The sequence below is a fragment of the Penicillium griseofulvum genome, assembly GCF_001561935.1.
Source record: "Penicillium griseofulvum strain PG3 chromosome Unknown contig_85, whole genome shotgun sequence".
NCBI lineage: Eukaryota > Fungi > Ascomycota > Eurotiomycetes > Eurotiales > Aspergillaceae > Penicillium > Penicillium griseofulvum.
Window position 1 is genome coordinate 390,600 of NW_024467476.1, and position 25,354 is coordinate 415,953.

Consider the following 25,354-nt stretch of genomic DNA (forward strand, 5'->3'; position numbering starts at 1 on the left):
AGGGTCGTATACTGAACAGCGAATAGAGTGAGGAAGACAGCATTCCCTTAAGGCACCTGTGGACCAGTCCCGGGGGGAGGCCGTACAGCTCCATCCAGGGGTTGACTGACATTGCGCTGGTGGGAAGCCGAAGCATACGCCGAGTCGGGACGAGCCATAGGCCAGCGAGGATCAGCCTCCGGCTCGGAAGTAGAGCGCATATCATCCGAGTGTGTGCGATGTGTCCGAATGTGCTGTTTCATATTGTCTTTCCTCGTAAAGGCTTTATTACAAATCGGACAATGCACACTTTTTTCGCCAGTGTGTTTTTTGCCATGACGCGCAGCATGGCCTGAAGTCGTAAACGTTGCAGAGCACCCATGGCTCGCGGCATAAGGACATGGGTACTTGTTCTTTCTTCCTGTGCCACGTGTCGCTCCGGTCTGAGATGACGCCGTTTCGGATGTGCTCGAGCGTGTCTCGGGTGGTGTTCGAGGAGCTGGACCACGACCAGGGAATCGGTACGGGTCCCGTCGCGGTTCCTGTCGGGCATACGGGTGATAAGCGGATGGTTGACTGGAAATATAATCGTATGCCGAGCCATCCGATGATCCGGGGGAAACGGGCCGTACTTCAGTCACCGCGTCCAAGTGACGCCTGGTTCCTGGTGATGCGGCTGGAGATTCGGATGATGCTGGACGGGTGTGTTGTGTGTGTTGTGGGTCGGGGACGGGCGGGGGAAGGTCTGAATGATGTGGATAATGTGGTGATGTCTGAGTCCGACTAAGTCGGGGCGCGGAACGGACCGCAAAGGATGGATTATCATCATTATTCAGAATGGACACAATACTCGTCCTACAGCTAGACATCTCCTCAATGCCCCGATGTGCGGTCACCGGGGCTAGAAAACTATACTAAAAGGCAGAATTCGAGTTAGTTTAGACTGTTGGCAACCGGCTCAGCCGGGCTCTAAGTGCTTGTAAGAACTTGAGAGATCACCGAGCTGAGACAAAGGAAGAAAGGAGAGGGTGAAGAAGAGAGAGAACATCTCGCTCATTTCTTGCCCGAAAGACAAACGCACCAGCGGCTCTCGAAAGATGTTTGTCCTCTGTGTCGTGTAACACGTCGACAACATTAGACCCTAAATCGGCACTCGCCTGCAGACCTGAACAGAGGCCTGATGACTCGAGCTTGTGTCGTGCTTCGTATGTATTTTTTGAAGCACGGAGTTGACCGAGAAGTATCTCTAAAGTTGTGAAATGGAGATATGAGACAACTCGGCGATAGGGCAAGATGAGGGTCTGACAAATCTCCTTCCCTTTGCAGTGGGATTTGTTCCGAGGCTTAGGTTGTGACTTTATTTCGTTTTCTCCCTGGGATTTCCTTTTTTTCTGATTTTGCAATTGGATGTGGGGAACACAATCCTCAACGGCAGTTGCAAACTGGCCTGGGGATGTTGCAGAAAAGTCGAAGTTCAACGCCGGTTGTCTAACGCAAAATAACAGTTCTTCCAGAGAAGTGCTAGGCCGTCTGGGAATAGAAAATGCGCCCTGCGCGTGCCCGTGATAGAGGTTGAAGTGGAAATGAGATCCCTATGAGATAAGATGAGGGGATAGTCCGATCGGAATGAGATTTATAAATATGAAAAGAAGAGGTAAGAATTCAAATAGGAATACAGATCAAGAAGTAGAGAAAAGGAAAAAAAAATGAGCCAAGTATATTGGTAACTAATTATACTGAAAAGGGCGAAAGAAGCCAAGCTCCAGGGTCTGTCGAGGCACCCCAGAGGATACAGTTCCATACCGAGCACGCTATTTGGAGAAAAAAAAGAAATATAAAAATCCCAAAATATAAGACATAAATACAATACCAAGACCCCTAATCCACCTGTGCAGACCCGTTTTCTTCTCCGTTTCTTCCGGCCCGCCCGCGACTCCGTTCGAAAAGAGGTCTGTGACTTGTATTTGTATTTTTTTATTTTTCGGATCTGATTCTCAAATTGGTATATATATATATATATTCACTAGCTTTCTTTTACTTTTAATTATATATATATAAATGTTGCAGTCGGAAATGTTAATGTCTTAACTCCGTTGGGTTGTCATCCAGACTAGGGCTTCGGCTGGACCAAGCGAAGAAAGGAAATGATCCACCATTCGGCAGAACTACGGGCAATGGGACGATTGGACCCTGAGCAAGTTTATGTATTGTATTTTTCTTCAAAAGAGAATGGGACAAGCTTTTAATCCACGTCAATAATGTACTAATATCTGACTATTTCCCTATATCCGACATACGTAAGTGATGATGTTTGTACTTTGGCCTGTTTGGGAACTCACCTCCGGGAATTGATGAGCGGGTATTGGTTTCAATTCGAAGATTCTTAGATTGATTGGCTGATTAGATTCTTAGTTTCATACAAATTACAGTTCGATTTTTATTCCTTGACTGCAGGGCGAGATCGCCCTAAAAAAAGATAAGAGGTCCAGCCCTGGACAACTTTTAACGTTTTCAACGAATCTCTTTCCCCTTCAGGGTTACAATGTACCCTCAGACTTTCCTTGAAAGAGTACTTTACACCGAGATTGGTATTTTGTTCCGCCAGGATTTCATCCCAAAATTACATGTAACCTACAATATAAATAATGTTTTGTCTACAATATATTTCCACGTGTAAAGATAATCTAATTAACTTAATCTAGATCTTCCAAGGTTCGCTGTCTACGTCAACCTTCCTAAACATCAAGGGGGTTCAAAATGACTGGCCCGTGCAATTTATTCGTATTCGCGTTCATCCGCCCCGCCCCGAAACTATTCGCGGGGACTCTACAGGGCTTCTTTTACTACGTTGCATTACATGTAAACTTATAATGATATAATGAAATTGATTATTTATCAAAATATGTGATCTATTTACCAGCAGTTGACATACCTTGATTACACCAATCAACCATGTATTCTAATCAGTCATATGTCAAAAATGGCATTCTTACTTATCCCTCGGTATCTCCCGCAAATATCAGACACATGGCAGATCAAGCCAAGCTTCAATCCTCCGATCTGCTGAAACTCTGAGAAACACGCGGTTCATAGGCTAATCAACGTTTTGGGCTTTTCCAGCCGAGCCTTGATTTGCCCATACTCGATCTTAGCTGGGGCATACGTATGCAGACTACGTATAGCCACGGGATTTTCATGCATAGTTCGGGCTATCTAGTCCTGCTCTAGCAAATACACTTCCATGCTTGTCTTGACGAAGGATTTAGTCTTCGAACTCGTTTCGTGCTTACGCCACAAGCTTGATTCGTCAAAGCCCTGTACCCGTCGCTTTAATTTACGTTCCTGGCAAGACCCTGTTTTTTGGGTTTTTTCTTTATTTTACTAGGACGCAGGGACTCGTGGCCCGCTTGCTAGTTTACTCTGAACCAATAGTATAGCTTCGCTCTAATCCCGAGGTCATTGTTCCCGCTGACTGGCATGGATTACCCCAATTCACTCCTGCAACCACTGTTTTTTTTTTACCCACGCGGCCTCTTATATTTCAAGAAAGTTTAGAGGCGTATGTTGCAAGTAAATTTCCTTTGACTTGGGATTTTTGTCCGGAGACATAAAATCTCCCCGACACCGATCGGAGTTTTTATACCCGAATGGCCGAGCAAAAAAAAAAAAAAGTCGATATCCACTTCCTTTTTTCCCACTCAGCCACTGCACAAAACTGCTGCCTGGTTTTGGAGAATATATACATCAAAAATCCAAAAAAAATTATACAAGTCAATGCTCGTAAGTCGGCATTTATGCTTAACTCCATAGAGACGATCCGGCAGATAGCGTCCCGGTCGTATTCCAAGCGTGGAGACTTTGATTCCACACTAACCTTCTGTGGCTCGTGTCCGGAGGCTTTCGCGCTATTGATCTTTTGATCTATTTCTAGTCGGAAGCCACTGCCATCCCTGGATAATTATGGATCTGAGCTGAGTCATTGTCGGATTATATTGGGAGATGCTTGAATACTATTCCATGGACCGGACCATCCATGGATATATGCTTACAAAGCGGAGCAAAATCACCCCGACCTTGTGATAGACGGGGTTACACTGTTTATGGATGCTAATAAACGGAGACGAGACTATTCAAAAATTGGATCGACCCTGTTATGGTCTGAGCACGTACATCCCCCAGGTCTAGGCTACAGTCAAACCCCCTTCCAAGAACTAGTTTCGCTAAAAAGGTTTCTAAAGTCGAGACCCTTTGTATTACAAAATCGAAATCAAAAACTGTATACGTTGTATTTTGGAGGGATAATTACATTCTCAACAATTCCCCTTTGCCCCATTTATCTAAGTTTATCTAAGCTGATGTTCCCACCTTGCCCTACGAGCTCACATATTTAGTGGTAACGGTTGTATTAATATTTAAATAAGAAAACATAATAACTAGCACTTCCAAGACTCCCGAAATAAATCCGCTATATCGGGCCACGTGGAAGAGACATGTGGACATTTAGTCTGCGCCACCGATAAGGGCTCGGATCTAGTTCTCAGTGGAGCGTGTAAGAAAACGTATGAGTACACAACCCTTAAGTTCAGTAGTGATCGGTGGCTTAGGCAAGGCGCAGTTCTGGATGACATGGTCAATGCATACGGACAGACCATTACTCCGTACGGAGTAGTACATATCCGGTTTTTGATATCTTGAAATTTTTCCCTCTCGACTCACAAACAAGCATTAAGCCTATAATCATCCTAGCGTATCTAGTATGCATGAGGCTGCGTAAGCAGAAACGTCACGTTGGTTGCGCTATCCATGCTCCATCCTAGAATTGAGTGCGAAGATGCCAAGCGAAAGGGAAATTACTTCGAACACTATAGGTTAGCCCCTGCATATTTGGGTGGAGAGTACAATGGTAAGGCGGCTACCTACTCCGTAGATGGGATGTTGTTGGGAATCCCGGAGAGTTTTTCGGTCCCCCGAGCGGAGAGGGATACGTAGACGAGATTCGTAGTGTTACTACTTCTGGCCATTGAGAAGTTTGATATAGGATGATTATGCACTTTACCCCATGCCAAGGGCTTTAGAGAACGCGTATGGTGGCTGGACTGGTGAATCATCGTAAGTTGACACGACTATCGCTTAGTGCGTTGGTATCAATGCAGCCACAAGAAACCTTTTGACAAACTCTGCGACATCGGAGACTGACAGGACTGAAACGAATGTCATACATTAGCCTTGAAAGACTAACAAGATGGAGACCTAAGTCGTTTGAAACTACCCGTTTCGGTGTTTAGCTTGAGAAATATCATGCCCTCGCGACCATTCATCAAGTCTTGTCTCGTCATGTCCACTTCCCTTTCTATGTTTCGAAAGACGATTCAAGTAGAAGCCGTCTAACGGGGTAAACTTCTCCAATCCTAGGTACTAGGTACAATCTCAAATAAATTCTTGAAACTTATTGGTGAGCTCATGCTGACGTTCAGTTCATTTCATCTTGTTAGACCCTTCAACTAACTAATCTCTACACCCAATCCATCTTCCCCTCTCCAAATCCCCACCGTGATGAACAGGCTGCATGGGCTCAAATGGCATTGATTCGAAATCATGCAGTCGGCCAAACCCTGTCGCCCAGCCTGCCACCCTCTTTCTTCGTTGTTCCCCGTATCTTCATTCCATCCACAGCTGAGACTAACACATATCGTATCAAAATTTGAACTGGAAACGATGCTCCAAGGTGCGACACACGGGCACCAGCCCCCGGGTCCTGCGTGTGACGAGTGGCCATACCGAAAGCTGCGCTGCGATGCACAGCAAACACAATGCGAAGATTTGTCGAGGGACTGTGTGTGATGTTACACAACTTGAGGTTGGGGAGCAAAATGGGTTATCTGAAGACACACGCGAAGCTGTGCTTTAGAGACTATGCCGAATAGTTTTCTATCGGGATAGGAAGAAGCCTTTCATTGCTCCTTAATTACCAATGGGTTGGTAATATTGACATCGTGAGTGAGACACATTGCGCTGGAGTGATTCAGGTTTCTGACTGTCTTGAGCTTGCTTCAACGACCGTCTCTTTATCTGAAGATTTAAATGGGATACCCTAGCACAAGGGATTGACTGGCTGACTAGCGTGTAGGGCGAAAAGATCACCCTCGACTTTGGCGTTACTAGCACTTCTCTAACCAACTGAGTTCTGGACCCCATATTGGATGGCTATTGTGAGGGAACAACATTAGGGCTATATAAAACAGGTGATATCTGCAAGACAATGATGAAGCTTGTGTTCTAGAATCATCACCCAGTCTTTGTTAGAATGGCTGATATTCTCACTTTATTCACCCTCTCCTCCCCTTCTTACCCTTTTTCCCTCTCCTCATATCCACACATCCACACCTCCCAGCATCTTCCTCTCTACGGAGTACCATCATGTCGTCCAAATCACCAGAGTCACCGGGGTCACCGGGGGTACCAGCAAGAATGGTGCATCCTGATAGCAAGGTTATCTTCACCCAGGGAACCTGGCTCCCAGAAGAGGTTGTAGCGAGTATCCTTCCCGAGATCCCAAAGCTCACCATGGCCATGAACCCTATCGAGTGGTGGAATACTACACGCCGTGCTCTACACCAGGTAGGATTACTTTGTTTTCTGCTCGACATCAAAGTCATCCACCCAAAACCAGAAGACCCAGATTACAAGAACTGGTACGAGTGGTCGACTACTGCTTATCGGTGGATGTATTCGAACAAGGAGAAGGATGTTCAGAATATCATCGACAATATGTCTGACTGATCCGAGTCCCTTTTCGCCGATTGGTTGTACAACGCCGTTTTCAATATGGAACACAAACAAGATGCCATGCACTGCTGCCAATCAGTGGCAAAAATGGCGCTCCCCCCGTCGAGACAACTACCCATCGGCCGCGGCCTATATTGCCGCATACAGAACACAGTTTGATATTGTTCGCCAGCTCAAACAGGGTCCTGGCTGTTTTATCGCGCTTTGGACTCTTGTTCAGGAATTGGAAAATGAGCTTCCGGAAGCTAGATCTGCTGCTGGTTACTTGGCTTTGCACCGAGAGCCAGAGAAAGTCGACCATGAGACTTTTGTTGCACACTGCGACCACATGATTACCAGATCTAATAACCCAGATCTTGTTTTCAGCGACAAATCCCCGGACAGAGAGAAAGATACCCTTTGCCCTCGCGGTTCTTCCAAGCGACAGAGGTGCTAAGTCATGGGTTAAGGATGGCACCGCTACAAGCATCAGTGCTGATTCCATTTCTTTGGTTGCTACTTTCATTATTGCTTACCCGTCTATTTCTATCCAAGTCCAACAGTTCTTTCGATCATAGATCAATCTCTTTGCGTTCCTTGATATTAAATCCTTGGTTTGTTTCTGCTCTCTCAATCAAACAAATCATCTACTCATCAAAGCCCAACAATTCCATAATGATAGGTCACTAGAGCACATGGTCCGTATCATTGGCGACGTTAATTAGTTCAAGTGTTATAAAAAAAAACCCTTGCACTGGTATGGAACTAGAGAAGTCAATGCAGGGACGGAAGCTTTCGGCATTTGAATATGAAACCCTTTCGGCTACGCTACACGGCATATCTATATCCGGGTATCGGCTTTTGGAACATTTTAGTCCGACACCGATATTGACACAATTACGGGAGCCAAGGGTAGAAGGTCTCAGTCTATACCCTTGGCTAGATATGAATCAAATCTCCCAACCAAACAGCTTGCACTCACGAGTACGGAAGCGTGTACTTCCGTCCTCGGCACTCCACGGGTATCTGTTTGAGTTGGGTAACGAGTTCAATCTTGCTGGAAAATATCGCGCTACCCCTTGGTAGGTTGAAAAGCAGAACTCCAGATTGGCCATTGTCAATTCTGCTGTACAAACGGCCCTGGATCTTTCCCTGGTTCATGGCGGCTAGCTTCGTTTTGCTAGCTTTAATTACCAACATCTCTGGACCACTGAGCAGCTCTACATTCTTGAGTATGCAAATGTGACTTCCAATGTCCTTTTTGTTTTCTTTTTCCGACAGCTCGGTATCCACACAGCTCCTCTGTCTACTTATCTCCAACTCTCGCATCGCACCAACTGGGCAATACTGATAACGACTAGGACTTGGATGAACCACACAAATATTGTGCGAAATACTACACAGCAGACCAATCACTCTACAAATTTACCTACCTTGGCCCCCTTTACGCTCTTGGTGGGCTAAATTTGATCGCAACCCTGTGTTCGCATACTCAATGGCTCTACCCCTCTCCCATTAGGCAGCATTACACGCATTAGCCCTCCCAAAAAGCAAAAGCAGGCCACTGAAATTTGAGCTGAGTATCACCTGGGTGCAGTTTTACGAAGGGCGAGACTATCCTGACACCTCGTAGGAAGAGCTAATAACCAGATCCCCGCACGGGAAAATCATGGTCAGTGCGGAAATCCAAGGAATTGCCATGACTCGCAGAATACTCTAGATATGCGATCTATAACGGAGATCAACCGAACTTATGACAAATCTACTTTAACCCACCTGCAGATAAGATGGGAAATACAAATTCCACGTGGATGTACAACATAAAGGCGCAAGATTATGCACTCGATTGGCCCAGCGCTTGGTAATATCACTGAGATTTCGTATTGAGGGGAAGCCAACAACACTCGAACAAGGATTAAGAATGGGCTTACGGGGTTCCGGCCTGTTCCGTCTATATTATTTCAATTTGGGCCAGGGCAATGATGAGTTCCCCAGATATATTTAGAGAGTGATACAACAGATATAACTAATATAGTGCGGCTAAGAGGCGCAAAGTTTCGATTAGCCGTCGATACGCGAAAATAAGCAATCAACAAAATGTCAATGAATCGAATCAAATTCCAATTCAGCAAAAGTACAAACCCCATGCCAAGCAACTAAGCAGGTCACGATAAGGCTAAGGAAAGGCTAGACGGGTCCCTCTCAGCCCTGGGGCTGAAATCTCTCGGGAACCCCCCCTTTTCCCTATTTTTAACTAACATGGCTGCGACTTGACCTTTAAGACGAGTATCGCGCATTCCTTCTTATCTTTTTCCTTACTTTACGTGTTCCATCATGGCTTCGTCGTCGCGGGAGTCACAGCACTCTTTGCTGTCTAAAGATTCACTCGACACACAGCCTCAACGTTCTTGGAATCCTCTTAGTAATCGCCCAACCGACTCAGACTACCGTTACCATGCACCTTCAGAGAGCACATGGTCCGAAGAAGTTATGCGCGATATTGGCCTAGGAATCTCGAATTCATCCGGCGATGCAATTCCAGCCAACAAGCGCGATTCAACGGATAGTACCGCCACTACAACGCCACATACCTACCAAATCCCCGAGTCTCCCCAGACTCCGCATTCTCCACAGACCCACGTGCGTTGCCCTAATCGAGCAACAGTTCTCCAGAAACGGCTTTCATGGGTCCCCTTGACAGTCTTGATTCTGGCTATCTATTCCACCATCTTTTCAGGTATCTATCTTGGCATTGCGGTGGGCAAGCCTCGATGGCACAATATCTCCAATACGGGATCGTTAGCTCCGCCTACAGCAGCGTTGCTGAGCGCGTTCTTTGCGAAGACGATTGAATTAGCCTATGTTACGATTTGCGTCGCGTTTCTAGGACAAGTGCTTAGTCGGAGGGCTTTGATGAAAGATTCTAGAGGAATCAGTATCTCAGATATGAACATGAGAGCCTGGATCATGCAACCCGGATCTATGATTGTGCATTGGGAGGCGTTGCGCTATTCAGCACTTACTTTTCTCGGGTCTATTGCGTTGGTTGCAACGTTCGTCGCGATGCTATACACCACCGCATCGCAAGCTCTAGGTGACTTATTTCTATTCTATCCTTGAAGTGCGTTACACTAACCAACCACAGTCGAACCCAAACTCACTCTTGGTCCTGTTGAATCAACAATCCTCCAGGGCAAGGTAACTTCCAGCTTCGCAAACCCGGGATACATCGCAGCAGACTGCGGCACACCCGTAACCAACGAGATGGATATGTATTATCGCAACACAACCTGTCTCCAGATCGTCCACGCCGGCGACGCATACCACAACTACCAACAATGGATATCCCAATGGGGCCAGCTCGTGGGAAGCAACAATGAAACCTCACGCCAACTCCAAAAACGCCCACCGCCAACAGGCTCCCTCTGGGACAACACCACAGTAACAGGCAGCTGGATCGACATCCAAGACACATCAACTCTATCTAAGAAACACAACCGAATGATCAACAACATAACAATGGCAATGCCACACGGCGGCATCCCCGCCGCAGCAATGAACACAAAAAACAACCTCAAACAACCAACCGACAACTCCGGCGAAGGAAAATACAACATCGAAGCCTCCGTCCCCTCCCCGGCAATCAACGTCCTCTGCGCAGGAATGACAAAAAAAGAACTAAGCCCCCTAATCTACTCCTCCTGGCCGGGCCACAAATTCAACGTATCAGCCTGGCCCGTAGCCGACATCCCCCACCCACCCTCCTGGCTAAACCGCACAGTCGTCGACTCCCTCTTCCAATTCGGCCCGAAATACGGCCAAGTACCTCCAATCTTCGGAAAATATCCTCTCCCATACAACACAATCCTCAACGGAACAGGTCCATTCCCCGCAAACGCAGTCTACCTCCTCGGCGCAACGCCACCACCCGTCGATAACAACACTCACACACCAGAGTACGTGTTGTGTTCGCTCCGCGCGAAACAAACAGGCGTGTGCTCGACAAAATACTCCGCTGATCAAAGCGGCGCAACCCTAAGCACAGATTGTGAAAACCCCTCAAACGACCTGCAATACGACCGTCGCCAAGGCAGTTTCATAGAAGGACTCTGGGATTCAGATTGGAAGAATCTCGCTTCCGAATGGGCGAATTCACTCAGTCTAAACGCAGGTATCTCAGATGGCGCAGCAAGCAATGCCAGACTGCTCATGCAGATGATGCCGGCCTATAACGAGACATCTTCTACCTTCACTCTCGACCCATCACTGCCATCCATCGCTGAAGCGATAGCAGTTATGGCCGGTAGTACTTTGATTCTGAGTAGCCAGAATGCTCCATTCACGCCATTCTGGAATTACAGTCTTTCCAACGGGAATGTTCTTTCCGAGCCTGTATACCAGAGTTTCAATGCGAGTATTCAAGTAGTTGGGTATGCGTCTGGTGGGACGGAGAAATGGCAGGGCATATTCTATGTGATTCTCGTATTTGCGTTCTTGACTAGTGCGGTTTGTCTTGGGTTTATGATTGTCGAAGCGCGGGGACGACAGGTGACTGATTTTACGGAGCCGCAGAATTTGTTTGCGCTTGCTGTTAATAGTCCTCAGACGACGCAGTTGGAGGGTGCATGTGGGTGTGGGCCTTGGGGGAAGCAGTTGAAGGAGAGGTGGTTTATTGGGATGGAGGAGGATGATGAGCATTATTATATTCGGAGTAAGAGTGAGGAGAAGATTCCGTTTTTGAGGAAGGAGGCGCAGATGGAGACTATGGAGATTGATGATGGGAAGATGCTTAGTCCTATGGTTGATGAGTTTCGGAAGGTGTCGAAGAGACATTCGTTTTTGGCGAAGCTTTATTGAAGGGGGTGCTTATGATGCATGATAATGGTAATGAATATGATGTTTCGAGATGGGTTTGATTTCAAGTGATTTACACTTAGATATGTACAGAATAACAGCATACAAGAAGTAGATCGGCGCAGGCACAGCCGTGAAAAGGAATCAAAGAACCGGTTCAACAATTGTGGCACATGCTAGGGAATCGCTCATACACACAAAGAGAAAACGAGGAAGATGCTAGATGCGAATGGAAATGCACGTCAAATGCAACGAACACAAAGCAATAGGCTTTTTCAAGACACTAATAGCCATGGAGACGCTATGGAAGGAATGGATGTGGAAGTAAGAGAGTCGCGGAATGACCTGGCGAGATCAGGTGGGTATTGTTTGGGTAAAGGAGGGTATGGGAGAGTTGCGCTCCAGATGGACTGTAAGTGGGAATAGTGGGCCAACGCAAGTTAACGATCAGCCTTGAGATTGAGCCAGCTCATATCTGAATTCGTAGTATTCTTCTGGCCTTGCACCGGAAGTTCATCGATATCATGTGGTATGATAACGCTGGACCTTCGTGCATTAGGATGCTTGGGCTTGTCCGCAAGGCTTGGATTTGATGATTCCCAAGGCATATCTTGCGTGCTGGTTTGGTAGAAGCTAGTAGTGTAATTGCTGCTTGAGGGACGTCCGAGCCAGCTGCTCTGGTGCGCACCTTGCCACCTTGAATCATCGCGGTCGTCGTCTGAGGCGACACTGATTGAATCCGCACTGGAGATTCGTGCCGATTGGCTCTCAGGGATCACCAGGCTTCGACTACCCATGTCAGGGGGGCCGTGTTCCGTGGTGGGGCTGCCGCTGGGAACGCGACCGAGTGGCTTGGGCTGTTCAAGGAAGCCGAAATTCAACGGTGTCAGCGTACTCATTGGCCAGCCGCTTCCGCGGTAATCGGACTTGGTGTATGCAGAACTGATGGTCGAGCGGTCGGATTGGAAGTTAGTGGTACCGCCGTCCTCGAAGTACTTCCCCCACCCCTCATCAGTCATTCGGTCAGCGGCCTGGTTTTCACGCCCGGTGTCATCGCCAGCCCGATTAGTGTCTTCCGTGTATACACTTGATGCACCCATGACACCACTAGAGGGAATTGTGGACAGCGGACTGCTGGCCTTGGGTTGAGGAGACAATCCGTAACCTGTGCTACTAGGCGGCTTGAGTGATTTCTCTCCCTTGTATCTGCCGGACATGATAGCCAACGAGTCGACCGAAGTAGCCGCGAGGGGGACAGGAGATCTTGCCATTGGGTAAGCGCCTTCGGTCAGGGGTTCTATGCCCTGATCCTGGAAGCTTAGGCGGTCTTTGTTATCGCCACCACCGCCGGGTTGGGTTGCCTGTTTCTTCTTCTTCTCGCGTCGCAGAAGGAAAAGAAGGATGAGTAGGATCAAGCCAAATCCCAGGACACTCCCTAGAGTTGCGCCAAGAATCATTTTGCCATGATCACTCAGGCCACTACTCACAGCAGCAACAACTGGTGACGAAGAAGTGGGTGTGGCTGAGGCCGTGGTTGATGTGGATGTGGATGAGGTTGAGGTTGGTGTCGGAGTAGATGATGTGAATGATGTGCTGGTTGCTTTGAGAACGTTCTGATCTGGTTTTCCATAGAACAGCTCTGTGGAGTTGACCCATGCGTTGGAAGTCTGATTGAAGATCGCCAATGAGTCACTACTCTGGCCGCTGGCAAGAACGACCAAGCCACCGCCCTGGGCGAGCGTATAATCAGACCAGGATGCCGTCGGGGCGAATGTGCCGTTGTAAGAATCGGTGATATCTCTTTTTTCCGAGGGTGCGATGACGGTAGCCGGGTTCTGGATCTTTCCTTTTGAGCTGAGAAGGTAGCCAGTAACCGTGTTTGGGGAAGCGATCATTGTAAACTCCTCGAGGACCTTGGTTTTACCACCAGATTCGGAGGCGAGGGCGCATCGAGATGAAGCTTGGATTGCAGAAGGAAGAGTTGCCTCTGATTTCCCGAAGCCTTTGTTAGAGTCATAGATAAAGATATCGGTATTGGTGGGAGAGCCACCAATCATGGCGACCTCGGAAGCACTCCAAGGCAAAATTATCGGCTCATACAATGCCGGCGCGCCCTGGTCGACACCCGATGATACGTCAAAGGATCCGCCTTTTGTTGAAATGATGAGTGTCGATTGTGATATCCGTGTGCTCCCATCTGTGTTTCCTGCGTAAACCAATATCTGCGAAGTTGAGGGAATGTACCCGGCGCCATGTCCAGTTCGGTTTTTCATCTCCGATGATGCGCCGGTTAGTGTCTCCCACTTATTTGTACTGAACGAGAAGCGCTGGAGGCCGCTGTTATCGGGGGAGCCGGTCCCGCCAACCAGATAAAAGTCTCCCCCGCTTCCCTGGACACAGGCAGGGTTGGTAACTATGTGATCTGGGGAGGGGTGCGGTTCCCATTTTGCATTCTCTTTGAGAGGTATTGATGCAAAGCCATCTGGTGAATAGACGTAGAGGGTATCGTCGTGGATAGTGGAGCAATCGCCCTCAATCTTGATAATGGGTCTAGGGCCTTTCATGTTGAAAGGTTCAAATTGAATAGTTCGAAGTCGTGATTTATGTCAGACTAGCGAAGCTGGGTGGCCAGCCAGCAGGGGATTTGAATGTCCCGAATTAGAAAAGAAAAGGTGACTGCCAGAGCACTATCTCATCTCGACCGAGGCAGGTGAGCGAAAAAAAAATGCCAACAAACCACAATTCTGACGCGATAACAGGCGTGAACACGAGTTTTCGATTGCTTTTTGCGCGGTCAACCGCGATTTCAAGCTCTCAGGGCGAAACTGAGGTGGGTCGCGTACCGGATGACTCGGCGACTCGGGATACAATCAAAGCGGTTCAGGGGTGTCAACAATGGGATCACAACACGCGTCGGATCAAAGAGGATGTCGAGTAATCAGGGCCTGAGGCTGGGGGGCGATCCAGTCGAAACTTGAAAAAGAAAAGTAAGGGCCAGCAAAAGCCGAGTAAGCGAATGGAGGTGTTAAAAGAATGAATGAGAATATCAAAGTGCACAGCACAAGGGTAAATTCAGAGAGAAAAAGGGAGAGGCAAACAGAAATCACCAGGTAAGACAGAAAGAAGGGCCCTCTCACCCCCCTAACGGGAGGAGGTTAGTTGGCTTAGGGGGTTAGCGAACGACACCATCCCTTAAGGGGAATAATTTCGTCATTTTCAATTCGTTCGCAGTTTTTTTGCCAATCCAGTTTTTTTTCCGTTAATTTGGGTTATTTTCAGTTTGATTGGATTAAAGAAACATCCTCGTGCCTATGTTTATTCTTATTGGTTCGTTTCAGCTTTCATCTATTCTCTTGATATTGATCAGGGGCTCTCCCGTAAGACGTCCCGATAAAGTGGGACCACAACGTACTTGGACCCCCGTTTTGACATTACACTTGAATTTTCTGGATTTCTCTAATGCTTCTAGGGCGGATATATAGAACAGAGACAGCAAGGAGTACATTGTTATGCATTGATCTCTATGTACATGTCTTGTACATAAAAAATACAAAATAAAAACAAAATAATAAAAACAAAACTTCCCCCTCTCTAAACCCATGGTTCTTGCCCGTTGGACCCACGGGAATTCCCAAATTTGGCGTTTTTGGCGTGCCGCTTCCAAGGTTCTCTTCTATAACTGTATTCATATATAAACCTTCGATGGTCCTAAATATTAGCCCTATTAGCCCTCTAAAAAGGTATCTTCCTTCTCTTTGACTTGAGGATTATTCAAATTCAACCTTGTGTAACCGGCTCTATAACTATCTATGGAGTGCTCCGCACGGAGTACACACGGAGTACGAATTTCCGATTTTGATTGCAACTGTACTAAGTACCGCATACCTATATAGGTACTAGTTTTAAATTCAACTCATTTTCATATGTATCCACTGCCCTAGAATCTTGAGCTTCTATCATTCCATGCCCCTTATCCCAGTCCAATCAGCATTTAACGCACGAGCACGTTTGGTTCGTGCCATAGAAATCCTTCTTGCAGATTTCACAAATATCATCGAGCGGCTGATCTGCAATATTGCCCACTATTTAAAAAGAGGTGTTAGTTCGGGTTGAGCATTTGACATCAATACAAGCACTTACTGTTTTTGGTAGGATTGTACGGAGTAAGGTATTCGGGTATAGAAGCGATGCTAACCGGAGCAGGATTGTAGTATTGACTAAAGCCAAAGGTGTAAAAATTGCTTGGAAGTTCAGCTAGTTAACTGAGAGCTAAGAAGAATATGTGTGTTGCGTTACAACTCCGTTGATAGCTTTTCAAAGTTAGGAATTAGTAGTGCTTTTATAGATGCTCAACTAGCTACAGTGACGACTATCAAAAGAAGTTATTCAAATCCTGCTTTGTTCAGTGGCCATGATCAATGGACATGATTGTCATGCCACCATCGGTTTTCAAAGACCGAAATATCCATCTTTACTTCATGTCTTGGCGTCTTCAAATATAGAGTTCAAGGACCTATTTTTACTCCTTTATTATGTGTAGAACATACTAATTATCTATTCATAATATTCTAAGGTTACATATCCTTGCATACCCCAGTTTGCTTTATATATAGAGTAGATTGGCCTATCAATTTACTTGTATGTAAATAATCCTCCAAAATTTATCTAGAGGATCTTGGATTTCCTCTTCCCGTGTTCCATCGCACTTTCTACAAGATCTACAATAGTGTTTCAGATTGTCTTTTGATGCAAAGATGTATAAAGAATTTCCTAATACAGAGTTTTCCTGAAACCGGAGTCTCCATGAAGGTCTTGATCAACAAAGACGAATCAAAGACTCGAGTTGGCAAGTGGCATTTCTTGCAAGAGTTTACATAATTTTTCCGATGGCTTTTATACCAATTAAGACATATGTTTGACGAAGTCTTCAACATACGAGGGCGATATCAAAGCGGAAGGACCTCGGGGGCTGGGCCGTGGAACGTGGGGCTGTGGAACTTGTGGGTGAGACTGGTGGAAATGTCTTAGTTCTTGTTTCATGATCTGAGGGGATAGATTCAACATTACATCTCCTATCTCATGATCGAGAAATGCAATTCAGCGGATCGATGGACATCTTCCTCAGCTTCTGCAAAGCGTCCGCCCAATCTTTAATTCAGCCACAGCTATACCACTATACCACTACTCCGTACAGATGTACTCCGTATACAGATATCTGGAGTCAGGCCCCGCCCCCGCTGAAGGATCGGGGATGCAGCCGTCGCACAACAGGGGAATATGTAAAAGGAACTGGTAGTCAGCATGCACAACATCCATCATACTTGTCTGGATGCAGGGGACGGTCTCATTATGAGGACACCACATACCCGTTCGTGCCGCTTAGCCGGCGACACCGATTTAATCGAATGAGGGTCTGTGGTCCGGTTTCATTGTCACACGCAAGTACCGGGTGGTATTCTGGTCTGATTATTATAGCACATGAGGTCCGTCCCCAATGGGTTTCGCATAGATGTTTTCACGAAAGTATCCAAGTCAAAGGGAAAGATAAGGGAAATAAATTTCCGGATTGCTTTTTAGGGTTAGATTTACCTTTTAGGGTTGGATTCAATAGCCCGACATAGGAACTAGAGATCTAGACAAACGAGGTATTTTTAGAAGAACGGCAATTAAATTCCCGGCATTGATTGGTTTAGCGAGAATCTTGATCGTGAGCGTGTCTATACTTATATATATTTCATCTACAAGACGCGGGTTTAGATCCCGACTAGGCACGCGATTCTATGATGAGTCTCCGTTGCAAATGGCTAAGAGGTCACAACGTCCTAAGAAGCAGGATACGAGTAATCTTCTTCGGCCTTAACAGGATTATGGTGAATATCTACCAATGGCTGCCCTGGGCCACGTGAGACTGTACAAAGCGGACTAGTAACTACGTACATTGCCTACTATCAAAATGATCTTAAGAATGCAGACTATAACTATCGCAAGGTTCCAGTTTACGACAGTGTATTATGATGATCACAAGTCATATTAGTGATCTTAGTACAGGCCTTCATAGTCTGGTTATGAAATAAAAGCTACCACATACTCTAGGATTGTGTCTGCTTCCATTGGTGTGCCTTTTGGAGCAGACGAGAAAGATTGGCAGCAGATTTGTCGTCTGCAGGGAACACATAGTCCGTGTACTCCTCGTACTTGTCGTCCTCCAACTTGCGGCGTTTCGTAACACGTCGGGGCATCTGTTTTTCGATATTTTCGATATCCTCGGGCGATCCACTGGAGTGTTCGAAGGCTTGCCAACTTTCGAGGAGTGCCACACGCTTTACCGAAATTAGCATATACCGAATAGTGTGTGAGTGGAAATAATAACTTACATCATCCTTGAGATCCTTGTCCTTGAGCGCCTTGTGTCCCCGAGTGAAGACAGCACGCGTGCGAACCACTGCGTCTGCGCTGATACCTTCCTCTTCCTCTTCCTCGCTCGGCACAGAGGCCTCGAAGCGAGCGTAGTTAAGCCATACCTTGACGTGGTCGGTCTTTTGGAGGAGACGTTCGTACAATTGTCGGACCCGCTCATACTCGCATTCCTCTTCTTCGAAGTCGATGTACGCTTTCCACACAAGCTCGGGCATGTCAAGTGTCGGCTGCTCGACTCCAAGCTCGTAAATAGCTCTCGCTCGTTCCGCGTCATCCAGACCTTGCTCCAGCTCTCCAAACTGCAGCCACGATTGGCTGTTGGAGGGGTTCCATTCGATTTGCTTCTGGAGCAAAGTACGGCATCGCCCGAACTCGAACAACCGGCGTTCAATGTCGATATAGCCACGGAAAATTTTGTCCTTCGGACACATTCCGATCGCCTGACCCAGGGTCTTCCGGGCTGCTTGTAGCTGCATTTGGCGAATCTCAAACTGTGCCTTCATGAGCCAGACTTTGGCAAATGTGAATTTCTTGTGCGGGATGATTTTCAGACATTCCTGATAGATTTGTCCGGCGCGTTCCATCTCCTTCGCTTCCATTTCTTCCCATACGGCGTAAAAGATCCAGAGATAGATGTAGCGGCGCCAGTGTCTTTTCTCTTGTGATGGAGGAATTTGTGCAATGGCCCGTTCGTAGATGTCCCGCACCCGGTCTGGGTCACCTGAAAGCTCCTCCAATCGTGCAAAGTCGAACCAGATGTCATAGTTGCGAGGGTTCTCCTTGAGCTGCTCTTCATACTGCACTCTGCGCTTGGACAGAATGACATTCTCCACACCTTCACGATCACCGAACTGTTTTTCAAAGGTCGTGTAGGCTTTGTGAAGGCCCATAGACTTGGATCGAGGAAGTCGGTCTAGAGCATACTTGTAAATCGCTCGTGCGCGCTCGTACTCCTTCAACTTGGCCTCGAATTTGGCATAAGCGGAAAAGAGCTTCTCGTCCATGAAGTCTTCTCCTAACGTTTCAATAGCCACACCATAGACCTCGCGAACCAAGTCGCTTGTCCCGTACTCCTCCTCGAAGCGGGCCCATTTGATCCAATTTCGGGGTTCGGGGTGAACGACAGTAAACCGCTGGAAAATACTGCGTGCCCGTTCGAATTCGCCATATCTCTTTTCCATCTTGATGTATGCGCTCCACGCACCCTCTTCGGGCTCCCATGACATCCATCGCTCAAACACTTGACGGGTACCGGGAATATTGCCCAGTGTCTCCTCCATGTAGACATACTTATACCAGAGCTTGTCGATGCGGGGGAGGATAGTCACGGCGCGGTCGAGGAGGTTTCGGGCGTGGTTAATATTCCGTGTCTTCATCTCAGCTTCGATGTAGCGAATCCAGAGCACCACCGAGGTTGGATCAACGTCGAGCGCGCGCTCGAAGATGGATCGCGCTCGACGGAATTCCTTTTGTTCGAGTTCCCATGCGGCATAGCGCATCCAATTGTTCATGTTAATGCGGTTACGGCGCACATAGTCTTCGAAGTCCTTTCTTTTCCGACCCTGATACTCGTGTAATTCTTCAAGATCGGCAAAGCGCTGTGTCGGTGCCTCAAGGCCAGGCTCTTGTCGGTCAACGGCCTCGCGGAGCAATTGCTCTGCAGAGATCTGAACCGGCGCGGCGGCCTTGTTCTTGACCCGGGGAGGACCACGAGAGGCCTCCATTTTGATAGTATTGTATTGACTGGTCCCGGTAAAGAGGTGGTCCGCGACTTAAAATGATGTAAGGTGAAGTTTGGGGAGGTCGAAATTCTCAGGCAAACAATGCAGGTTGGGCAAGAGGGGGGGTTGAGAGTTGGAGCAGGCTTCACCAAACCACGGCGATCGCTTAACTCAGAGATTGGCAGAAAAATTTCTCCACGCCCAATCCAGTGACGCCGAGAGTAGCTTGGACCCGTAGCTCAAGAGAATCGATGAAATCGCAGAACTGCGTGACTGGTCATTACCGCCACCCGTAACTACCCCAGTGGCATTTCACAAGTATTTGCACCCCAATCCTTCCATTGTCCACCGCTCTATCTATACCGCCTTTGCTTTACTACTGCGTGAGTGGATACAAAATTCTTCCGGCGGAAAATATAAGTACCCGGGTATAAATACTTATGAAATATAACTGATAGCTTTATTCTGACTAAGCACCACTTTTCTTCCCAACCTTCAACTTTGGGAATATCATTGCTCTTTTTTCCAGTTTCCCCAGTGGCGTCCTGGGTCCACGATCACACTCACCTCAATTTACGGGAGCGCACCCGTCACACAGCATCATAAGCCAAAATGTCGACCGCCGAAGAGCTTCTCCGCGACTTTGAGGATGACGAGGACCTCGATATGGACGAAGAGCAGGAAGTCGAGGAAGAGTCTGAGCAACAGGAAGACTTGAAACCACGCGCCGGGGTGTCCAACGAATTCGATCGCTCTATTTCTACCGCGGATGAGCTGACACGTCTACACAAAGTCCTACGCGACCACTACTCTGTCCGATTCCCCGAGCTCGAAAGACTCGTCACCACTCCTATCCAATACGCCAAGACAGTCGCCATTATCAAAAATGGCCCTTTTAACGACATTAAGACATTGTCCACATCATCGGAGAACATGGTTGGCGTCCCGCTCAAGTCAGTCTTGAACGGACCGTCTCTGATGGCAGTTGCGATGGAAGCTACTATCACCAAAGGTCGTGAGATGACTGAGTCTGAGCTCAAGGTGGTTCTTGACACATGCGAGAAGATCTTGAAACTTGATCAAGAGCGCATTGCTCTCACCGCCAGCATCCAGTCTCGCATGAACCAGATTGCGCCTAACCTAGCAGCACTCATCGGTGCCGAAACAGCTGCCCAGTTCCTCAACCAAACAGGTGGCTTGCTTGAACTAGCTAAGATTCCCGCCTGTAATTTGGGCGCACAAGGATCACGGCGATCAGAAGGATTGGGCTTTGCGACTAATCACGGTGTTCGCGCGAAAGGTTTCCTTTACGATTCGCCACTTCTGCAAGATATTCCCGAAGACCTCAAGAAACAAGGAATTCGAATTGTTGCCGCCAAAATGGTACTCGCTGCCCGCGCGGATGTCTCCAAGTACGCCAATGACGGCTCTTTGGGCGAAGAACTCAAGCAACAATGCTTCACGCGACTGGAGAAACTGACTGAGAACTCTGCTCCAAACGCTGGCACAAAGGCTCTCCCTGCACCGGATGACAAACCCTCCCGAAAGCGAGGTGGTTGGCGCGCTCGAAAGGCCAAGGAGGCTGTCGCTATGACTGAACTACGAAAGGCACAGAATCGTCTTGCATTCGGCAAGGAGGAGGCGGAGGTGGGCTACGGCACAGGCTCTGGAACCGTTGGTTTGGGTATGCTGGGACAACAGGACGATGGTCGCATCCGCGCAACCCAGATCGACCAGCGTACCCGTGCCCGGCTCAGCAAGAACAACAAGGGCTGGGGCACAAACACCCCCGCTAGTGGCACTGCCTCGTCGTTGCGTGGCTTTGGCCAGGGTGGTACAAGCGGTACTGCATCCGTTCTTCAGGCCCGAGGCCTTCGTGCATCTGGTGTCGGGTCGTCTCTACCTGGCGCCGCCGGTACCTCTAGTACTATCGCATTCACACCCGTTCAAGGCCTAGAGCTGGTGGATCCAAAGGTACAAGCTGAACTGAAGCGCAAGCGCGACGCTGAGGAAAATCGGTGGTTCAAGTCTGGAACCTTCACTCAGGCACCTAACCAGACTCCTGTCAATACCCAGACCGAGAATGGCGGCTTCAAGGTGCCTGCCATCCCACTCAAGAGAAAGGCTAATACAGACGAGGGCAAGATGGGCCCCCCACCGAAGCGTTAAGAGTTCTGTTTTGCTAATATAGGATCCCAGCATTGTGACGGCGTTTCAAGGGGAAGATCAGGAGGCCTGAGCTTCTATGATTTACGTGATACCATCCTGATTTGTACAATAAAATCTTGACTACCCTAAAATGACTATTTTTATTCAACGAATTCCCTCAATCATTATATTAAACCAAAGAAAAAAAAGACTGGGTTTGCCAAGCATTGGATCTCGGGGGAATTGCCCCGGGATTTTCAAGGGTTTCGGGGTAAACGGTTTAGGGCTCAGATGTTTCAGGATTTGCGACGGAGCAGGATTTAATTCCGTGATATAGACATGCTAGTAGGCTTAATAGACTACATGTAGAATAGTGGGTAGACCTAATGCCTAATAGTAAGGGGCTCCAAATATCAAATTCGCCCACATGGCGTGCACTATGTTGCAAAGCACACAATCACTGTGGAATGTGGTACAAAGTCCTGCGCCATGGTAGCGGTCAGGATAAAGGTATATAAACGATATTCTGGTTTCTTTTCAATGTCTGTGTCTGATATCTTATAAAATTTTGTATAAAATTCAGATTCGCCTCCTCCACACTCCGAAATTTTCCCGATATAATTTTTTACGCTTGGCTTCACTTTCTTATTTCTCTTATAGATTGGAAAAATCTGAGTCAGGTCCATAAAGATCTTGAATATGACATTCACGATACCCCAAATCCCCATCAATGCAGTCCCAGTTACCAAAAGCCTCCCAAATCAAGGCAAAGAACGAAAGGTCCCAAGCACAACTCAACTCCTACACCATAGCCATGTCACCACAGAATTTGATCCCTTGAGATTTGAAGCTGCGGCAGCATTGCAACTGGAATTGCCACTCGAAAGAGAATACCCAGATACAGAAACAGACACACGACTCATTGCATCGCCTTACAACAGCGTCCCTCATCTGCTGGACATTTCCGAGCTTGAACAACAAGACCGGCTATTCGCACTTGCATTGGCATATCTAAAACCTATTCGTGATGACTATGCTACCGCTGAATACACGGAATCATTCAATTGGACCGATGTATTTGATTCGTTGAGGACTTTCTCACAGGCCGAGGGCCACACGTGGACATCGCAGTCGTATTATGTTGTTATTTTCCGGTCTATATTGTTGCCAGATATCGACTCGGAGCGGCTTTACGATCTGGATGCGCATTCTCACCAGGAGGCTGTTGCCAGTGGGGGGTTGTTGAAGTATTGGTTTGGGGCGAAGAATGATCAGTATCGGAATTTGGCTACTTGTGAGTCTTTGGTCTATCTTGGTTTTGGACAGTGGCTGATCTATTGGATAGGCATTTGGCGCAGTCGAAACGATGCAAGACTTGGTGGGAGAGGGCCTTGGCATGCGCAAGCTATGGCGGCTGCTTCAGTGATGTATGAGCAGATTCGGTTCACTACGCTCAGGTTAGATATTGAAGATGGTGTACAGTCTTGGAAGTTGAGTGATTGGAAAGAAGATATGGCATAAAGAGCGTTGATATTGGCATGATTAGATCGTTGATGCATTTGGCTGGAGCTGGAAGGACATTATGGGCTTGTATATCTTTATATATAGTATTTTATCTATATCTATAGGGCTTTGTTACTTCTGTTACTTTACCTAACAAGGCTTGTGTAGAGTCATATATGTAACCTGTTACGCTGCGTTCAATCCGGTCACGTCGCCTATTGATAGATGTAAAAGAGGGAAACAGAGTGTGTTGGATGATTCAATGTTTGCTATTTGCCAATTCGCTAGTTTGCTAAATTTGTTGGGCATAAATACTCTGTCACTTCATAGATCTTACAATATCTATCTTCCTTACTCTCTACATACCATATGTTATACAAACTATATATATCACCCAGCATCTGGATTGATCAGTGTTGAAATGGTTTCAAGTGTATAATCACATCCTTAATCAGGTAAAGTTATCAATCTACACCCAGAGTTAACCAGTCACTAACAACCACATCCCTCCCGCAGGTTCTCTCCCGTCAAATACCACACCCCCGAGCGGCAATCACCATCCGGCCAAATGGCTCTGACATAGCGATAATGCCATCAAGCCGCGGATGACTGTAGAAATTACAGGACATACCCAGGGTGGCAAAGCCACCTTTCTTTGTCCGGCTCTCTTCATGTCAGCTTCTGGAGACACTCCTGAACCCTGATCTTCGCCCGTTTTCTTTCCGTCCTTGAAGATTGGGTTTGACTATGGCGAGCCCTTCGAAAACGCTCCTATACACTGGGCCATGAAACTGCTACTCGGGACAGGAGCCGAAATTCTGTTACCTTTGTTGCTCTGCCTGAGAGACTCAATCAAGCATGAAGTACTTCCAGACACATTCCTGCTCCAAGTTTGGACGATGGATTCTGAGATGCTAAAGAGCCGCCTTCTGTTATAACCTGCTCCTGGACTGGTGAATTACAAACTAGGCCAAAAGACCACTATATCTGAGCATTCCAAATATATATATATATATATAGTGCATGACATGACACCTTCGACGATCCAGCCACTTCCCTAGCCGAGATCCTCTCAATGGTTGTCACACCCGTTGCACCAGGATGAGACAAAGATGATGATAGAAAAAGGACGATACTGCCCGTGTCTGTTTCTCTGGTCCGTCACAACAACAACATGATGCCTGACGATATCCCTAGTTTCCTTCCTGAGCTAACGCACGTGGAGTAGATGCTTATTATCTGAGTTGAACACTGGTACCCTTATTGAAGTGCGTCAATTTCACACAGTATTGCTACCGCGGCCAGGTGGCGCACTTCATGACACCATCGAAGCTTTAGGATCGTCTCCCTCTATCACTGTCGGAGTCAAACGTGGTCCTTGTACCGGCAATGGGCGCTGGGCTTCCACCCCTCCGCAGACGGTTGGCTATCTACCTACTCCCGGGATCTTTATATACATTGAGAGTCAACACCAAAATGACATCCCAGACATGGAAAGCCAAGCTCATAAATTAGCTTCCTCTTTCCTCGCTCTCTCCTCACTTCTCACTTCTTTGTTACTTCTTACTTCTTTCTCACTCCTCACATCTCTCTCACTTCTCACTTCTATAGTCACAACCTGTCTTATCTCTCATCCCTTCTACTTCTATCTCTGGGACAACCATCTACCTTCTGCAAACAGCGCCAGGTTCAGGGGCAGAGTCATAATGTTGCCCCCGATCCTCCCCTGTCCCTGGCCTTTCTTCCTCGATGATCGACTATGCATACGGACCCAGTCCCCGCTGATCATCGCCTACGCGGTTACCGTCCACAAGGCTCAGGATATCAGTAGTCGACGCGGTGCTGGATATAAGATTTCCGCATTGGATACTTTTACACCCCGAGAATACCAAGTACTTGACTTTTCATTCCATGAGACAATCACATTCGACAATGACGGAACGGCAATTACGTCTGTCAGCGATTGA

At 47.3% G+C, this 25,354-nt stretch overlaps 7 protein-coding genes across 7 annotated transcripts; 5 read left to right on the forward strand and 2 right to left on the reverse strand.

Annotated features, from left to right (window-relative positions):
- Nucleotides 1–442: 442 nt before the first annotated feature.
- PGRI_034140 (uncharacterized protein) lies at nt 443–766 on the forward strand (the record flags this gene model as incomplete). Its single annotated transcript, XM_040791127.1, has 1 exon — nt 443–766. The coding sequence occupies one exon, from the start codon at nt 443–445 to the stop codon at nt 764–766; it is 324 nt and encodes a 107-aa protein (XP_040644183.1).
- A 5,630-nt stretch (nt 767–6,396) lies between these two features.
- PGRI_034150 (uncharacterized protein) lies at nt 6,397–6,759 on the forward strand (the record flags this gene model as incomplete). The annotated part of the gene is made up of 1 exon (XM_040791128.1): nt 6,397–6,759. One exon carries the CDS (start codon nt 6,397–6,399, stop codon nt 6,757–6,759), a length of 363 nt encoding a protein of 120 aa, XP_040644184.1.
- A 2,319-nt stretch (nt 6,760–9,078) lies between these two features.
- PGRI_034160 (uncharacterized protein) lies at nt 9,079–11,601 on the forward strand (the record flags this gene model as incomplete). The annotated part of the gene is made up of 2 exons (XM_040791129.1): nt 9,079–9,838; nt 9,890–11,601. The coding sequence occupies 2 exons, from the start codon at nt 9,079–9,081 to the stop codon at nt 11,599–11,601; spliced, it is 2,472 nt and encodes an 823-aa protein (XP_040644185.1).
- Nucleotides 11,602–12,038: 437 nt separating this feature from the next.
- On the reverse strand, nt 12,039–14,162 carry PGRI_034170 (uncharacterized protein; the record flags this gene model as incomplete). Its single annotated transcript, XM_040791130.1, has 1 exon — nt 12,039–14,162. One exon carries the CDS (start codon nt 14,160–14,162, stop codon nt 12,039–12,041), a length of 2,124 nt encoding a protein of 707 aa, XP_040644186.1.
- Nucleotides 14,163–17,687: 3,525 nt separating this feature from the next.
- Nucleotides 17,688–19,739, reverse strand: clf1 (putative cell cycle control protein (Cwf4); the record flags this gene model as incomplete). The annotated part of the gene is made up of 2 exons (XM_040791131.1): nt 17,688–17,918; nt 17,973–19,739. The coding sequence occupies 2 exons, from the start codon at nt 19,737–19,739 to the stop codon at nt 17,688–17,690; spliced, it is 1,998 nt and encodes a 665-aa protein (XP_040644187.1).
- Nucleotides 19,740–20,348: 609 nt separating this feature from the next.
- PGRI_034190 (U4/U6-U5 snRNP complex subunit PRP31) lies at nt 20,349–21,905 on the forward strand (the record flags this gene model as incomplete). The annotated part of the gene is made up of 1 exon (XM_040791132.1): nt 20,349–21,905. The coding sequence occupies one exon, from the start codon at nt 20,349–20,351 to the stop codon at nt 21,903–21,905; it is 1,557 nt and encodes a 518-aa protein (XP_040644188.1).
- Nucleotides 21,906–22,583: 678 nt separating this feature from the next.
- On the forward strand, nt 22,584–23,405 carry PGRI_034200 (uncharacterized protein; the record flags this gene model as incomplete). The annotated part of the gene is made up of 2 exons (XM_040791133.1): nt 22,584–23,178; nt 23,230–23,405. 2 exons carry the CDS (start codon nt 22,584–22,586, stop codon nt 23,403–23,405), a joined length of 771 nt encoding a protein of 256 aa, XP_040644189.1.
- Between the last annotated feature and the right edge of the window lie 1,949 nt (nt 23,406–25,354).